The 18,472-nt window shown below is 38.3% G+C and overlaps 1 protein-coding gene across 1 annotated transcript in view; it reads left to right on the top strand.

The window, feature by feature from the left end:
* NAA25 (N-alpha-acetyltransferase 25, NatB auxiliary subunit) overlaps positions 1 to 18,250 on the top strand; it is a 76,428-nt gene extending 58,178 nt beyond the window's left edge. The window contains exons 18-24 of the mRNA XM_064379822.1: positions 226 to 469; positions 889 to 1,012; positions 2,257 to 2,322; positions 4,088 to 4,185; positions 5,342 to 5,452; positions 11,641 to 11,787; positions 15,336 to 18,250. Of these exons, the coding sequence (XP_064235892.1) occupies positions 226 to 469; positions 889 to 1,012; positions 2,257 to 2,322; positions 4,088 to 4,185; positions 5,342 to 5,452; positions 11,641 to 11,787; positions 15,336 to 15,458 (913 nt within the window). The 3' untranslated portion in view covers positions 15,459 to 18,250. The remainder of the gene's footprint in view (positions 1 to 225; positions 470 to 888; positions 1,013 to 2,256; positions 2,323 to 4,087; positions 4,186 to 5,341; positions 5,453 to 11,640; positions 11,788 to 15,335) is intronic.
* Positions 18,251 to 18,472: the final 222 nt, after the last annotated feature.

Consider the following 18,472-nt stretch of genomic DNA (forward strand, 5'->3'; position numbering starts at 1 on the left):
CAAAGTCTCACTTACAGGGAAAATGACCTGTTAAATAGGTTGTTATTCCCATCTTGTTGATAGTGAAATGGGGTTTGAGAAGATTTTGGCTTGTCTTACGTCTTTCAGCTAGTAAATGAAATCTGGAACCATTCAAAGATACCTTAACTGATGAAAGTTAACTTTAAAAGATGTGAAAGCAACAGATTGAATAACTTAGATAATTTGGGGATGTTTCTGTTTAAGGGATGTTTCTGAAGAACATAAGAAACTTTCCTTAGAGGAGGAGACCTTGTGGTTAAGAATCCGATCCTTAACATTGAGGCTGATCAGTGGACTTCCAAGTCTCAACCACCCTGTGGAGCCAAAGAACTCAGAGAAGACTGCTGAGAATGGGGTATCCTCCCGGATTGATATTCTTCGTTTGCTCCTTCAGCAGCTGGAGGCAGCCCTGGAGACAGGAAAGCGATTTATTGAGAAGGATATTCAGGTACCATCAATACGTATTTGCCATCACGTTGCAATATTATATTTATGACTGTTTTATAAATAGGAGTTTGGGGTAGGTGAGTAGTAAGGGATTGTGTTTTGTCCCAGTTTATGGCTTCTGTAGGAGAAAGAGGAATATTTTAGACTCAGAGGGAATTGTAGAGGCTTCCTCAGTATCCATCCTAGATAGTGAGGGAGAAAGCAAAATAACTTTTTTTGTGTGATGGTAAGTTTTTCATAGCTAGCAACAAATTAATACAGATTTTCTGTTTTTACCATAATGATTCAGTTATTAGTTTGCTGATTAGTGGCTTTAGCTGAATCACTGAGACAGGTTTTTATCCACTAGTTACCTGTTTTTCTAATTTTGTATGAATTAAATGGATTTAAAAGGGCATTATTTTTTCCCCTTTTTTCCAGTATCCTTTCCTGGGTCCTGTGCCTACCAGAATGGGTGGATTCTTTAATTCTGGCTGTTCTCAGTGCCAGATAAGCTCTTTTTATCTTGTCAGTGATATTTATGAGCTGGATACCAGTGGTTTAGGTAAGTGTACACTGTGTGTTTACAGAGTCTTTGTAATATAAAACATAGTACATGTAATAAAATGTCTGTAACCTCACATTTGGAATTTTTTTTTTTTTAATCGAGATGGAGTCTTGCTCTGTCGCCCAGCCTGGAGTGCAGTGGCGCCGTCTCGGCTCATTGCAGCCTCCGCTTCCTGGGTCCAGGCTGATCTGTGCTTCAGCCTCCCCAGTAGCTGGGATTATAGGCGCCCACCACCATGCCCGGCTAATTTTCGTATTTTTAGTAGAGATCGGGTTTTACCATCTTGGCCAGGCTGATCTTTAACTCCTAACCTCATGATCCACCCAAAGTGTTGGGATTAAAGGTGTGAGCCACCGTGCCCGGCCACATTTGGAAAATTTTAGAGTGCATGGAAGCTGTTCTGGAAATGTCTGGTTTAGTATACAAAAGGGTACAGTCACAGGTTACAAAGTAATGTTTTAGAAGCTTAAGTCCATTCCATATTTAAAATCACTTTTTAGGTTTAAAAGTTGAAGAAATTCTTCGTTTGTTGAAAGGCTGTTGGATTTTAAAAATGAAGCACTAGGCCAGGCACAGTGATTGACGTCTCAATCCCAGCACTTTGGGAGGTCGAGATGGGCAGATCACCTGGGGTCAGGAGTTTGAGACAAGCCTGGCCAACATGGTGAAACCCTGTGTTTACTAAAAATACAAAAATTAGCTGGGCATGGTGGCGGGCACCTGTAGTTCCAGCTACTCTGGGGGCTAAGGCAGGAGAATTGCTTGAACCTGGGAGGTGGAGGTTGCAGTGAGCCAAGATAGCACTCCAGCTTGGGTGACAGAGTGAGACTTTGTCTCAAAAAAAAAAAAAAAGCACTAAACTTGGTAGAGATTTTTTTGTAAGCTCTCAACCCAGTGAAAAGTACACATACTCCACAGACCTTTTCCTTTAAAAAAAAAAAATCGTAAGGTTAGTAGATCTTACAATTTAAGAGTGTTTGAAGCACATAGATTTCAAGCCCTCTTAAAGGATTTTAGGTAATACCTTTGGCAGAAAGGTAATTAATGCCTTTCCTTTTCTTCTTCCTTTTCCTTTCATCATCTTTTTCTTTTTGTCTCAAAATAATGAAATTTAGGTGCATAGTGGTCTTTAGAGAAAAGAAAGTGTCCTTGCCCATGAACTTCTTGCAGGCATTTATCTTGTTCTTTATCTTACTAAAAATGGAATTGAAAGTTTTTCATTTTTTATTTTTCAATTTTAGAGGATACAGTCGAGATCCAGGAACGAATAGAAAATAGTCTTAAGTCTTTACTAGACCAGTTAAAAGGTAAGTTTTCCTATTGTAGGTTTCTGTATTTGTTTCTGGTTGTATGGTAATAGCTTGAAAGTTCTTTTCCCCCTTTCCCAAGCCCAGTCATCCAGAGATAAGTAAGTAATGTTAACACTTTGGAGTAAATACTCCTAGATGCCACGTAAACACGTATATGTGTGTGTATGAAAATACAGATAAAAAGTAATTTTTAAACATAGAAAATGGTGTAATACATGCTTTTCTGACTTTAATTTTTTTTGTTATTTGGATACCTTTCCATGTCAGTTATGTATATCCCATGTATTCAAGACTGCATCATATTCTATAGTATTGTATTAATATCCCGAGTTTATGTTCTCCCCAGTTGGTGACATATTACGTACATGAGTTATTTCTTCTAACAGTGCTAAAATGAATATCTTGGGACAAATTGTTAGGGTATTATTTGAGTACTTCCTTGGGATTAAATTCCTAGAAATAGAATTGTTAAAGGTCACATATATGTATCGGGTTTTTTATTTATTTATTTATGTTTTTGAGACGGAGTCTCACTCTGTCACCCAGGCTGGAGTGCAGTGGCAGTGGCCCGATCTTGGCTCACTGCAACCTCCACCTCCCAGGTTCAAGCAATTCTCTTGCCTCAGCCTCCCGAGTAGCTGGGACTGCAGGCTTGCACCACCACACCCAGCAAAGTTTTGTATTTTTAGTAGAGACAGGATTTCACCATGTTGGCCAGGATGGTCTTGATCTCTTGACCTTGTGATTTGCCCGCCTTGGCCTCCCAAAGTGCTGGGATTACAGGTGTAAGCCTCTGCGCCTGACCCACATATAAGTATCTTATATCTATAAGAGTCTTTTTAGGACTCTAAATGATTTTTTTTTAAGAGATGAGGTCTTATTATGTTGTCCAGGGTGAACTCTTAACTCCTTGGCTCAAGCAATCCTTCTGCCTCACCCTCCTGAGTAGCTAGGACTACAGGCGTTTGCAACTGAGCCTGGCTCAGTCTTATATTTATTGCCCAGATGAAGACTGTCTGAAAATTTAATGATTAAGATTATGAGAATAAAATGTATTATCTGTTATGAAGATGGATTTTTACAATGTACCTTTTTGGTCTTTCAGTCCATAATGCTACAAGTCCTTCTGAATCATTCACTTAGAGTCTTGTCTTATTGTGTTCTTGGCCTGTCTGAAAAGGCTTCGCTGGTGTTATAGACCCTAGAATATATAATTTATAAGGATACCTTTTATCTTTTGAAGACCATAGAGCAATAGTCAGAATGGCTTTTTATTTATTTTATTTCATTTTATTTTTTGAGATGGAGTCTCACTCTATCACCCAGACTGGAGTACAGTGGCGCGATCTTGGCTCACTGCAACCTCTGCTGCCCAGGTTCAAGCAATTCTCCTGCCTCAGCCTCTCAAGTAGCCAGGATTATAGGTGCCTGCCACTGTGCCCTAGCAGTTTTGTATTTTTAGTAGAGACAGTGTTTCACCATCTTGGTCAGGCTGGTCTTGAACTTCTGACCTCGTGATCCACCTGCCTCACCCTCCCAAAGTCCTGGGATTACAGGTGTGAGCTGCCACGCCCAGCTGGCTTTTTAAAGAACTTAGAATAGATAGTCTGTCCTTTAGAGTTTGGTTCATTATGGAAAATGAAAAAAAAAATAGCTTTCTAGATTAAGTTTTTTTGTTTATTCTTTATTTGATTTTGTGTTGTGTACCTTAAAATAGCATTGAAACAAAAGCTGAATAAAACTAAAATATTTTTGTTTTCAGATGTCTTCAGTAAATGTAAAGGTGACCTCTTAGAAGTTAAAGATGGTAACTTGAAAACACATCCTACTCTTTTAGAAAATCTAGCCTTCTTTGTTGAGGTAGGTTTTTGTTCTCTTCCTAAAAGACATTGTTGTTTTTAATGTTCTACAGGATTCATTTATCAACAGTGAGCAGGTAATAGGCACCTTATACCTGCAACTAAACCCCCCATCTTTGTTTTTGTTAATTGAAAAGCTGGAGAGATGTGAAGGGAGAGGCATATAAAATGTTAATTTAAATCATTTTCTAAACCAATTCCTTCCAAGAATCCTAAGATGATTTCATTCATAATACTTAGGTAAAACTTCTTGAAATTTGCTTTACTCAGCTCTAAGCTTCCCTACATTCACCCCAAAGGTAGCTGTTTTCATTTTCCTTTGTGACTCACTTTATTATGTAGTTTAATTCCTCCAGCTTCTTTTATTTGTTGTCATTTATTAATTTCTGAGATATTATGTATTATGACAGTGTCCAGGGACTGATACAGGAAAACTCCCTCCTCTTTTTTTGCCAGAGAGGAGGATTCCAAACACTCATAATCTATTATCTTTTATTTCTGTCACATATTTGTTGACTTTTCTCCCCTTACTACTCTGTATGGGGAGTGTACACTGTTCTGGTGATTTGCAAATTGTTAATGCCTTAGAGATTTTTATTAAACGAACGAGTAATAAGTGTACATATATGTACATGCACACATTGTAGTATAGGAGAAGACATACAAACAGCTAATTTAATACAATGCAGGATATGTGCTGATCAACTGGGTAGATTTCTCCATACATACGTAAGTTAAAGTTTGCAAGTGAGGTGGTATCTTAACCTGCCTGGAGAGATGGGAGAGGCATAATGTAAAGAACGTTTGGATTCCATGCCTAGGAATTTGGACTCTTCCCTGAGTGACAAGGATGTTAATCAATCCCCACTTCTTCAGGGAAGTGACAGAAAATTGGAGTGAAGTGGAGGTTGGATTTAGAGCTGGGAGAGCCAGTAGGAAGGATAAAGAGTTAGGCCATTGTAGTAATCTGAGCAGGAGCTGATTAAGGCCTGGAGCAGTAGAGTGATTGTCGAAAGTAGAGTGAAGATTCACCTGAGAAATTGAAAGGATTTGCATAGAATAACTGCGTCAGAATTTGTTGAATCCATTGCCTCTAATTGCCTGATAGATATCTTTAGTGTAATCCTTATTGGTGAATTTGGAATTTTTCCTTTCAGACTATTTCTGTTATCCTTTGGGTCTCCAGTTACTGTGAGAGTGTCCTGCGACCATATAAACTAAATTTACAGAAAAAGAAAAAGAAGAAAAAAGAAACCAGCATCATCATGGTAATAACAGTAACTCAAGTGATATACAAGTAACAGTCTGACCACATGCTACTTTTTCTTTTCACTGTTTTCCTCCATGTTGAGTCCTTAGGATCCTGTATGAGAAGCTTATCCAACCTGCAGCCCAGGATGGCTTTGAATGAGGCCCAAGCAAATCTGTAAAATCTGTAAACTTTCTTAATAAATGAGATTTTTTTAAAGCTCATCAGCTATTGTTAGTGGGGGTTTTTTTTTTTTGAGATGGAGTCTCACTCTGTCACCCAGGCTAGAGTGCATGCTGTGGTGCAATCTTGGCTCATTTCAACTTCCACCTCCTGGGTTCAAGTGATTCTCCTCCCTCAGCCTCTTGAGTAGCTGGGATTACAGGCGCCCACCACCATGCCTGGCTAATTTTTGTATTTTTAATAGAGATGGGGTTTCACCATGTTGGCCAGGCTGATCTCAAACTCCTGAACTCAGGTGATCCGCCCACCTTGGCCTCCCAAAATGCTTGGATTACAGGTGTGAGCCACTGCGCCTGGCCAACATTAGTGTATTTTATGTGTGGCCCAAGACAATTCTTCCATCATGGCCCAGGGAAGCCAAAAGATTCGACACCCCTGCATATGCATTGTTTTTCTCCCTTAACTTTAAAAAAAAATTAAATTATACACCTACAGAAAAGTTGAAAGATTAATATGACACCTGTAAAGATCTTTACCTGGATTATCAGTTGTTGACTATTTATCACATTTGATTGATCTCTCTCTCTCATTTGTTGAACCATACAAAAGGAAAGTACAGACTTGTGACACGTAACACATCAGGATAGAACAAGGGCAGGTATCTGCAAAACCATGATACTCAAGAAAATTTCAAACTCACGAAATTTAGTATTGATACAATATTATCTAATAAAGTCCATACTCAGGCCGGGTGGGGTGGCTCACACCTGTAATCCCAGCACTTTGGCAGGCCTAGTGGGGCAGATCACTTGAGGTCAGGAGTTCGAGATCAGCTTGACTAACATGGTGAAACCCCATTTCACATTTTCTTACTGAACTGAAATCAGACAATTTAACCTTATATTGAGGTTAAATATAGACATGGTGTCCTTTTTAGTGAGTTAAATCAGGAGTCACTAATGTTGTTGTGTTCCATTATTAATCAAATAATGAAATCTAAAATCACCAATAATGGGACACTAGTGAGATTAATGTTATTGTGTCCCATTATTAGTGATTTCATATTTCATCATATGATTAAGGATGTATCTACCAGATTTTTTCATTATAAAGATGCCTTTTTCCCTCCGTAATTAATAAGTAAGCTATGGGATAATGCTTTGTGTCTGTGACTATCCTATTTCCCAATGGCCCTTCATCCACTGGTTTTAGCATCCGTTGTTAGTTCAACACCTGAATCAGTTATTACATTGATGTATCCCAAATGGTGATTTTTAAAAATTCTTCTATTTTTTTTTTTTTTTTGAGACGGAGTTTCGCTCGTTACCCAGGCTGGAGTGCAATGGCGCGATCTCGGCTCACCGCAACCTCCGCCTCCTGGGTTCAGGCAATTCTCCTGCCTCAGCCTCCTGAGTAGCTGGGATTACAGGCACGCGCCACCATGCCCAGCTAATTTTTTGTATTAGTAGAGACGGGGTTTCACCATGTTGACCAGGATGGTCTCGATCTCTTGACCTCGTGATCCACCCGCCTCGGCCTCCCAAAGTGCTGGGATTACAGGCTTGAGCCACTGCGCCTGACCAAAATTCTTCTATTTTTTTTTTTTTTTTGAGACGGAGTTTCACTCTTGATACCCAGGCTGGAGCGCAATGGCGCGATCTCGGCTCACTGCAATCTCCGCCTCCTGGGTTCAGGCAATTCTCCTGCCTCAGCCTCCTGAGTAGCTGGGATTACAGGCACGCGCCACCGTGCCCAGCTAATTTTTTGTATTAGTAGAGACGGGGTTTCACCATGTTGACCAGAATGGTCTCGATCTCTCGACCTCGTGATCCACCCGCCTCGGCCTCCCAAAGTGCTGGGATTACAGGCTTGAGCCACCGCGCCCGGCCTATTCTTCTATTATTTATCAGCTGCTATTATTCTGTAAAATAGAGATGTCCCACCCCATTCGTATATATTTGAATGTGTGTGTGTCTGTGTGTGTATGTACACACAGACACACACACACAAACACACATATGTGTTTATATATTTTTTAAAATATCACTATTTGAGTATCACCATGGACTCTTCTTTTAAAAAATTCACTTTATTATAATGCATTATCATCATTTTCATTTGGCTGCTCAAATTGATCCAAATTTGGCTGGAGCTCCTTTAAGCTGGTTTCTGTCCTTTAACATGTCCTCATCAGTTTGGTGGCCCTTTCTGGAATAGCATAAATACTCCACTTGGTATATTGGTATTTTCTTGGTATTTTCTTACTGAACTGAAATCAGACATTTACTTGGTATTTTCTTACTGAACTGAAATCAGACATTTTCCCAAGAGTCCTGATTCCTTTATGGGGAATGAATTTCAAAACCAAGATCTAGGTGTTAGTGTGCTCATTGCTATTGGGGTTTCATTGCTTCTAGTTGATTTCTGTGATGAGACCTAAGCACTGTTTTTATGCATGTGCGTGCGCACACACACACACACACACACACACACTCTCACACTCACACTCTCTCTCTCTCTTTTTTGAGATGGAATGATACTCTGTCACCCAGGCTGGAGTGCAGTGCATAATCACTGCAGCCTTCACTTTCCAGGTTCAAGCGATTCTCCTGCCTCAGCCTCCTGAGTAGCTGGGATTGCAGGCAGGTGCCACTCTCCCAACTAATTTTTGTATTTTTAGTAGAGACAGGGTTTTGCTATGTTGCCCAGGCTGGTCTCAAACTCTGACCTTAGGTGATCCACCTGCCTCGGCCTCTCAGAGTGCTGGGATTACAGGTGTGAGCCACCACGCCTGGCCTTCATAAAGAATTTTTAGTAATACCTTCAGTTTCAAGCCAGCATCAGTGTTCTTTCCACTCTTTCCCTCATTCCCTTTTTGTAGCTTCCTTTTCTCAGAGTGAGAACCCTGATCCAAATACCTCAACATATTTATTCATTTGTTGTTTCACAATAAATACTAAATAGTTTTGGGAAATCATACATCAGTTCCACTACTAGTTCCAATAACAAACTCATTAAAGTTTAAATGTTTGCAGTTATTTTTGTCCTTAGAATATGTTCCAGTGACTATCGACAGTTAAGATACTCTGTGAAATCACTGGAATTAAAAACTGAGATTACTTTTATTAATATGATATAAAGTTTTTTCCATTTGTATTCAGTTTTAGGGTTCCCCCCATCTTTATGGATTTGATTTTTGAATGTGAAAAACAGTAACATTTTTTTCCATTTCACAGGAAAATAATTTAGTGCTTATTATAGCTCATGATGTGCTGTTTTATTAATGTTTGAATTTATGCTGTTATCAGTGGGGGATTTTTGTTCACTATATAGCATTATAATAATCATTATCAATTGAAAATGTTGGTTGGGTGCTGTGGGCCATGCCCATATTCCCAGCACTTTGGGAGGCCAAGGCGGGGAGATTGCTTGAGCCCAGGAGTTTGAGACCAGCCTAGGCAGCATAATGAAATTGTGTCTAAACAAAAAAAATTTTAAAAATTAGCTGGTCATGGTGGCATATGCCTGTAGTCAGTCTCAGCTACTTAGGAGGCTGAGGCAGGAAGATCAGTAGAGGCTGGGAAATCAAGGCTGCTATGAGCTGTGATTGCATCACTGCACTCAAGGCTGGACAACAAAGCAAGACCCTGTCAAAAAAAAAAAAGAAAGAAAGAAAGAAGAAAGTTGATGTTTCAGTTGTAAATTGACTTTCTGAACAATTGAGTAAAATCCAGGAGTTCTTTAGATTGGATGCTCTGCTGAGTGTTACTATTCATTCAAAAACAAAGGGTTCTTAGATATGAATGAGGTTGCTTCTTTCATTCGCTCTAGTCAAGAGAATTTACCAAACAACAAGACCAGAAACAAAGATAATTTAACTGATCAAGAGTACAAAGTTTGAGGCTGGACACTGGTGGCTCGTGCTTGTAATCCCAGCACTTAAAGAGGCAGAGGCAGACGCAGAGGGGATGGCTTGAGCCCAGGCGTTCAAGACCAGACTGGGCAACAGAGCAAGATCTCATTCTCAACAAAAAGGAAAAAGGAAAAAAAAAAAAAAGACAAAGTTTGAAAGTATAGGTCAGACTGGCTTTGTTGCTTACCTTCTGATAAAAGCTTACAATTCTAGAACATGTCAAATAGCTTTTTGCAAATTGCCTTTTGTAGTGTTTTTTGTTGTTTTTCTGGTTTCTAAAACTGAGAATGGTTTTTCTGATTATCAGAGTAACCCATAAAGGTGTGAATAAAGTGAAGTTCATCCATATACCTACTGTGTCAATTTTTATATAATTTCAGTAATAACTACTGTGATAATTTTCATGGTAAACAAACTTGCTATACAGAAGGTTCTATAACTTGCTTTTTTGTTTTCATATACCAGGGTATCTTGGACATCTTTTCATGTCAGTAAATATAGATATATCTAATTACTTTTAATGGTAACATGGTACTGTTATATTAGTATGCTATAATTTATTTCTGTTGATGAATTGTTCTAATTTTTTTGTATATTATAAATATGTTGCTATTGAGATAGAGACAGATTCACAAAGATACATTGATAATACAATTTCTTTTTTTGTTGTTTTTTGTTTGAGACGGAATCTCATTGTCACCCAGGCTGGAGTGCAGTGGCGCGATCTTGGCTCACTACAGCCTCCACCTCCTGGGTTCAAGCTATTCTCCTCCCTCAGCCTTCCAAGTAATTGTGATTATAGGCATGTGCCACCATGCCCAGCTAATTTTTGTATTTTTAGTAGAGACAGAGTTTCATCATGTTGGCCAGGCTGGTCTTGAACTCCTGAACTCAAGCAATCCACCTGCCTTAGCCTCCCAGAGTGCTGGGATTACAGATGTGAGCCACCACACCTAGCCTATAATATAGTTTCTTTTTTTTTTTTTTTATTGAGATGGAGTCTTGCTGTGTTGCCCAGGCTGGAGTGCAGTGGTGCCATCTCTGCTCACTGCAACCTCTGCCTCCTGGGTTTAAACACTTCTCTGCCGCAGCCTCCCGAGTAGGTGGGATTATAGGCATGTGCCACAATGCCCCGCTAATTTTTGTATTTTTAGTAGAGACGGGGTTTCACCATCTTGGCCAGGCTGGTCTTGAACTCCTGACCTCGTGATCCACCCATCTCAGCCTCCCAAAGTGCTGGGATTACATGCCTGAGCCACCACGCCTGGCTTATCATATAGTTTCTTTAGGATAGCATCCTAAAGAAACTATATATATATATAGATACACATTTATACAGTTAGTAAATGTATATACATAGGTACATTTGTACTCTCCTCAACAGTGTTGAGTATGTCTGTATCCTTAACCATCTGGCAGGTGAATATTACCCCTTTTTCTAATATTGATTTTTAAAATTTTATAGATACTGAACTGTCCAAGAATACTACTTGAGTGAAAAGCTAGCTTAATTAGTTGATTGGCTAGGTTTTTTAGTTGTATCATATGTTTCCTGGATTTCTTTGATCCATTTTCTATTCTTGTCTTTGTCCAAGTTTCTTATTGTGGTAGTAATATTTTTCCTATTAATATGTGTTGAACTGTTGGGTTCTTAACATAATAGTGTTACTAATCCCCTGTCACACGTGATGCAGTTTTTTTCAGTTTGTCATTTGTCTTTTAACTTGAGTGATTTTTTTTTTGTCAATGTAGTAATATTTTTAAAAACAAGGATGATCTTTTTAATGGTTTCTAGCTTAGTGTGACGTTTAGAAAGCCTTTTTCAACTTGTCAGTGTCATGATTGCAGAAGTAGTTACCTAATTTTTTTCCACTGTGTTGATGGATTTTTTTTATTTAAGTATTTAATCTGTCTGACATTTTAGTATTACTGTGTTATTTATTTTGTATCTCCAAATGTCTAGCTGGTTATTTTAGTACCATTCATTCACTTGAAACCACTGGTTTGAAATGCCACTATTTAAATTCTCTCATATATTTCAGTAGCTTATGTGATGTAGATATGGGTAATATGTTGATAATGTTTCAATTCCTTTTTAATCTTTTTCCCAGCCACCTGTCTTTACCAGTTTCCAAGACTATGTTACTGGGCTTCAGACTTTAATTTCCAATGTTGTGGATCATATTAAAGGGCTTGAAACACATCTAATTGCACTTAAACTTGAAGAACTTATTTTAGAAGACACTTCTCTGTCACCGGTAAGAGATTATAGACAATCAGCAATGTTTTCTGCACACACACACATTCTCTCTCTCTCTCTTTCTTTATCACAAGGACAGGTTAAACTTCAATTTATCATTTTCTCTTTATAAGACTTGTGACTAGAAGGTGCTTGGCAGTAGTTTCTTGTTGTGTTGATGGTGGTAGGTTTTTCCCCCCCTCTTCATTTCTTCCCATACCTCCTCCTTTCTATACATTTTTGGGGTTGTTCTTTTACTATAAAACTAATACCAGCATTTTGAGCATCACAGAGTCAGCCATATTTTGAGATCCAGGGACAATCTTCTTGAATAGAATTTACCTGCTGCTGAGTTGGCTGTCTTCCTTGCCACCCCAGCAGTTATCACCTGAGAAAGGAGAAATGCTGGACATCAGAAGTAATTATGTCAGTAATAATTAGGCTGGAGCAAGCCAGCCCAAAAAGAAATGAAACCAAGTATGGAATCAAAAGTTACCATCATCAAATGTCTTCTGATATTATTTTAGGTCTTTTCAAATTCTAGTAGTTAGCAAAATCCTTATAAAGCCTTTGCCCTTAAGAATTATTTTTTCTAAGTGTTAATTCACCTGCCCGCAGTAGGTTTAGGATTTTTGGTAGGGTCCAAAAGGACAGTGGGGGAGTCATCCGTTTCTAGCCTGTTGCTCCAGTGATGAAACTGATCTTAAGAAAATGCTTCTCTGCAGGAGTTAGTCTGAGCTAAATTGCTGACGATAGAATTTATCCAGTAATCTGAGGGCAGCCATCATCATAGCTCCAGACCTTCATAGGGAAGAGAATGAATAGAATTTTCCTTAGCACACCAGCCTTAAAAGATTGTAAGCCCCTCTTTTGTAAAGCATAAAATCTTTAGACTTTGAACAAGGTGCTTACTGTGGGAAATGACTCGGAGCAGTTCACATGACCAAAGATTGATTTAAAAAAGCAGATGTGTTCATACTGAATGGAGTGAGTGAAAAAGTAACTTTGTTCAATATGAACGTCTGCTTTCTTTAATCAAGAGTAGGGACATTTGAGGAAGATTAATTGGTTTTCATGGGGTAGGAAGAAATGTAGGAAAAGGATCCCAAGCAGAAGGAGGTACAGATAAAAGCACAGGGACAGGAAAGTCAATTGTGTGGGGTAGTTTAACACAGATGGTAGGGCTAGAGCTTATGGTATACGGGAAGGACTGTTAGATTATGACGGTGATAGGCACAGTAGCCCTGCTGTGACTGTCTAGTGGTTGTTTATGTTAAAAGATTTGTCTGCATCCTGAAATGATGAGCAGGAGTTCTCGTTTCAGAGTTCTAGAGGTTATCCTTAACTTCGCCTTACTCTCTAGATTTTTCAAGCCCTAGCTTGTGTTCTTGTCTTTTGACCTTGGGAAAGTTACTTAACCTCTCTTAAGCTTCAGTCTGTTTATCTGTAAATGGGAATGATAATAATGCCTATTTCATAGGATTATAGAAAGGATTAAACAAAGCAATAATTGGCCTTATATTGCCTACTTTTGTTAAAGTCATGTTTCATATAGTTACTGAGCAGTACCAGCCACCAAATACATGATGTATATGGTGCTGGCTACTTGTCTTTTAAAGGTGAAAATCTCTTCAATTCATTAAGGCTCCTCTGCTTTCTTTCCTCCTTTTCTTTCTAAACTTGAAACATTGTGAATAAGGCCTCTAGACTATGACCGCTTGTCCTGATTCCCTTTCTTACTTCCTATGGGGTATCCTAGTGAAACTGGTGGTGTGTTAGGACCTTTTTGTGTATATTTATATTCATAGAGAATATATACAGTATTATTGTATTATTTTGTACTTCAAAAAAGGTAAATTTGGCCAGGTGTGTATAGTGGCTCACGCCTATAATCCCAGCACTTTGGGAGGCCAAGGCTGGGGATTATTTGAGCTCAGGAGTTCAAGATGAGCCTGGGCAGCTTAGTGAGACCCTGCCTCTACTTAAAAAAAAAAATGTATTTTAAATTCAATTTTATTTTCAAGAGATCTGTTCAAGCTAATGCCTATGGATCAATCTTGTTCATTAAACAGCTGCAGAGTATTCAGAATATAAATGCACCACTGCCATTGGGCATTTTAGGTTGTTTCTTTATATTTGCTTTTACACATGGTACTGATTGAAATGTATTTGTGCACACATTTCTATGCACATTTATATTTCTAAGGTAAATTAGATCTGAAATACTAGTATTGTTGGGTGAGAAAGTATATTCCCTGTTTCTTCTACACAGTTCTGGGCTCTGCAGCACTCAACTTCATGTAAACCTAATCAGTCTTCAGCCAACCTTCTTTCTCTGTGAGAACTTACTCGTTCACCTTTGTTTTTTGTGAGCTCTACTAAAGCAAACATTTGCCGGGAAATAATAACTCATATTGAAGAATATATATTTGGTCTCTTGAACTCAGGGGCTTTGTCAGTATGGAGCTAGGCTTGTTAACATTGTAACTGGACATGATGGAGTCAGTAAAGTTGAGACTGTTATTAAAAGTAGCTATGATGATGTACAAATTAGTAATAAATTTCTACTTTTTTCTGATGAAAACAATCAGAAATCTCAGAATTTCCACTTTGTACAGCTTATAACAAAATAGTAGTATTTTATGTCCAAACTAGTCATAATTTTTTTTTCTTTTGAGACGGAGTTTAGCTCTTGTTCCCCAGGCTGGAGTGCAATGGCGGGATCTCGGCTCACCGCAACCTCCGCCTCCCGGCTTCAAGCGATTCTCCTGCCTCAGCCTCCTGAGTAGCTGGGATTACATGCTAATTTTGTATTTTTAGTAGAGACAGGTTTTCTCCGTGTTGGTCAGGCTGGTCCTGAACTCTTGACCTCAGGTGATCCACCTGCCTTGGCCTCCCAAAATGCTAGGATTACAGGTGTGAGCCACTGCACCCAGCCCATAATTTTCTATTTTTATTGATTAAAAAGTAGTAATCAGAAATCTCAGTTTTCCTCTTTTTTTCTTTTTTGAGACAGGCTCACTCTGTCACCCAGGCTGGTGTGTAGTGGCACCATCTCAGCTCACTACAACCTCCACCTCTCGAGTTCAAGCAATTCTCTTGCCTCAGCCTCCTATGTAGCTGGGATTACAGGTGTGTGCCACCATGCCCAGCTAATTTTTGTTATTTTTAGTGGAGATGAACTTTCACCATGTTGGCCAGGCTGGTCTTGAACTTCTGGGCTCAAGTGATCCACCTGCCTTAGCCTCCTAAAGTGCTGTGATTACAGGCATGAGCCATTGTGCCTGGCCCAGTTTTTCTACCTTATATAACTTACAACAAAGGGTGCTTGAAAGAGTAATGACACTAAAACAATAGGGTTTCCATGAAGAATCCCATGGAAAAATACCCATTTATGATGAGCTTTAGCCTTCTTTGCATTTTATGCAATTGAAAATGACCCACTGTGTTCCAATGGAGCTTACATTGAGACCAAAGGTAATGGCAGCTTTAACTTTTATGTAAGAACTAGAATCTGGGGGTATGGTTTTTAGGCAAGACTAATTATTCTTTTCTCCTCCTTTATAGGAAGAGAGAAAATTTTCAAAGACTGTGCAAGGGAAGGTACAGAGCAGTTATCTGCATTCGCTTCTGGAAATGGGGGAGCTGCTGAAAAAAAGACTTGAGACAACAAAGAAACTAAAAATTTAGGAAAGTATCAACCACAGGCACTGATGACTCTGCAACAGAAAATGACACCATCTTCCCAGGCAAAAGCAACATCTGGTTGACCTTGATTTTAATCCAGAACTTCCTCATAAAATGCATGAAGGACTTTGATTGTGAATTTTTTTAGATGTTAAATATATACAACTGACTAAATTATTGTATATAAACCAGAAGCAGGACCCTCATCTGGGTTTGACCACTTTTTATACACGTTCATATGCATATGGCAGCAAAAAGAGAACCCTACTTTTCTTCTTCCCATCACCAGGCACATCTTGTCAGGGGAGCGGAGGGGTCTATAAAAACAGCAATAGAAATTAAGCATAAAGCATCAACCTCGTAGCAACTCAATGGTCCTTCCATTATAAATAGCAGTAAGAGTTTTTGGTCTGGTCCTTGAGCCACAAGAAGTGGAGGGACCATGCCGGGGAACAGGCCCTCTTTCCACAGCAGCAGGTTTGTTTTGAGATTTGCTCAGCTACTTGGCTCCTACAGAACCCAAGGCAGGTACACAAAGGACCATAGATGAGATCTGGCATACGTACCCGCCATTGAAGGGCATCACTTGGATGACCACAGGCACTCACTTTTTGGCTTAGTTTTTGTCTGATAGTTAAGACATCCCCTTCCTAGCTTCTGTGAGAGTTAAAATCTCAGGTAGGGAGGCAAGGAAGGCTTTATTAATTTACAACTATTTAGAGGGGAAAGCAGTACAGACCACTTATTAAGCCCGCTGAGGACTATTTTTCTGTCTTTCATACATTTGGGAAAGATGGGCATCACTGTTATAAAGAAGAGAGGTGTACATAATTTATGCAGGCAAGTCTGGTACTGATTTCAGTGGTTTTGTGAGTCATATATATATATATGACTTGAAAATTAAGATTTAATACTTAATGTTTTTAAGTGGGGGGTTTGGGAAGGAAGGAATATAATATTATGGATTTAACCTTAGGCATTAAGTTTTAGGCTGGCAAAAGAAATGTTATTGAGTGGGTTTGAGGTTTGGATACTTTCTTCAAACTTGGAGAATTATACCAGGATGGTGTTTACTTTGTTTGCCAGGAGGTCCCCAAGACTATAGCTTCAGAGGTTGGTCTGATAGAAGAGGTAAAAATTGCTCTTGAAAATGTCATACAATTTATACAGTTTCTTTGATTATATTTTTCTGTTTGAATCTCCGCTTCTGTTTTTGATCTGTTACCTAAATATAGTTCAAGTTAGTAATTCTGTAAGAGCAAAGAAATGAATTTGATGAGGAAATGAAGCATCCAGTGGAGCATTGGTCTTGAATACCTTAAAGGTCCTTTCCAACCTGCACTGCTCCAGTGAAATGTGATACTTTTTTCTTTTAAAAGCAACCAAGAGAGCTGGGAATATCGTGTATGCAAAGTAATTGCATTTTATCCCTTCATTTTGACTTTCTTAGATTCATAATTTGATAGAGTGCTTAAACTTCCAAGGAAATTTTAAACAATTGTATTACCTGTTAAAAATAAGACTTGTTGAAAATCCTAGTCCATCAAATGATTTCAAAAATTTATTTTTGATATGAGTAGCCACAGCTGTCATATACCCCATCTCAAAAGGAAGAACTGTTTTGAACAAGATGAATGGAAAATTCTGATTAATTCTGAATTTAATGTAATGACAACATATTCTTTCATAAAACTATGGCCTGTTTAAGATGGAACTTTGTGTGTGTCTGCTGGGGAGGGTGGGGGTACGTGTGTATGGCCTGTGTTCTTGAAATGTCTCTTTGAATATCCAAAAAAGTACTGTACTGTAGAAATACTCTTTGATAAAGTCTGTCAACTGACTATGATCATATGTATGTGCAGTGGGCTAGCCTTGGTCCTCAGGGAGTGCGTGACTCTAATGGTCTTCCTAACCAGTCTCTTGCCTGAAGGTATCTGGGACCTCTATTGGTTTTAATGACAAATAATGTTATGTTGAGGTTATGCTTCCTTTGTTATTTGCTGAGTTTCCTACTAAATGTAGCATTTCAATTAGATCCAGCTTTCACATTTTGAGATAATTGTAAAAAGAATGAAATTATGCAGAAATGACCAATATCTCTTATCAATCTGTTCTTTTGGAAACCCTCATGCACTATAAATTGTGTACAGTTAAAATATATATATATATATATATATTCTTACATGAGTTAAAAGCACCCTCTCCCAGCAATCATATGTCATTGGTATTTGAAGAGAATTCCCAAATAACCCACTGCTGCTGCTGCTGCTGTTTTTGATTTGTATGGGGTTTTTGTTTTGTTTTGTTTTTGTGTGGTAAATTGATATTTTAAAAAGGAGAAAAAACACGACTACTGTTTACAGACTGAAAAATTACTGCTTTTTATACTACTGAGATCCTAAGTTAAGACTCTCCAAAGCAAACATTTGGTTTAAATCATTTATCTGATGTGGATAAAAGGTAGAGAAACTTTTAGTGTTCTCCACATAATGGAAAATGTACAAATGCCTAGTTGTGTTGCCCATCAATTTTGTATATTTTCATAATTTTAATTGTTCAAAATTGCATTATATTTTGCAGTCACTATGTTCAATCTGGATTTGTCTTTCATTTTAACTTTTAATATAAAAAGGGGTTTCAGTGTATCTACAGGCTTGTTATTGAAACTTCCTACTTATTTGATGTGATTTATTATGGGAAGTATATATTCTTCCTTTTTAAGTAAGTGAAGCATAGCAAATCTACTTTAAACTGGATGGGTTAATTTATATAAACATTTTCATTTTACGTTGGCATTTCTGCCTGGTTCCTTTTTGTTCAGATTCTTAGAAGCCACAACCTTCTAAATGGTGTAATTCATCTCAATTGTGTATTTAGTGCTATATCCCCAGCATATATTTAATATTTGAGAATTCAGAATTTTTATTCCAAGTCAGCTAGTCTTTTTGGCTCAAAAGGTAGTACCTTCTATACTTGTTCAAAATGTATGTATTGAACACTTACTTAGCATATAGCAG

The sequence above is a fragment of the Aotus nancymaae genome, unplaced genomic scaffold, assembly GCF_030222135.1.
Source record: "Aotus nancymaae isolate 86718 unplaced genomic scaffold, 86718_ANA_hifiasm-v0.15.2.pri h1tg000021l, whole genome shotgun sequence".
NCBI classification, from domain to species: Eukaryota; Metazoa; Chordata; class Mammalia; order Primates; family Aotidae; genus Aotus; species Aotus nancymaae.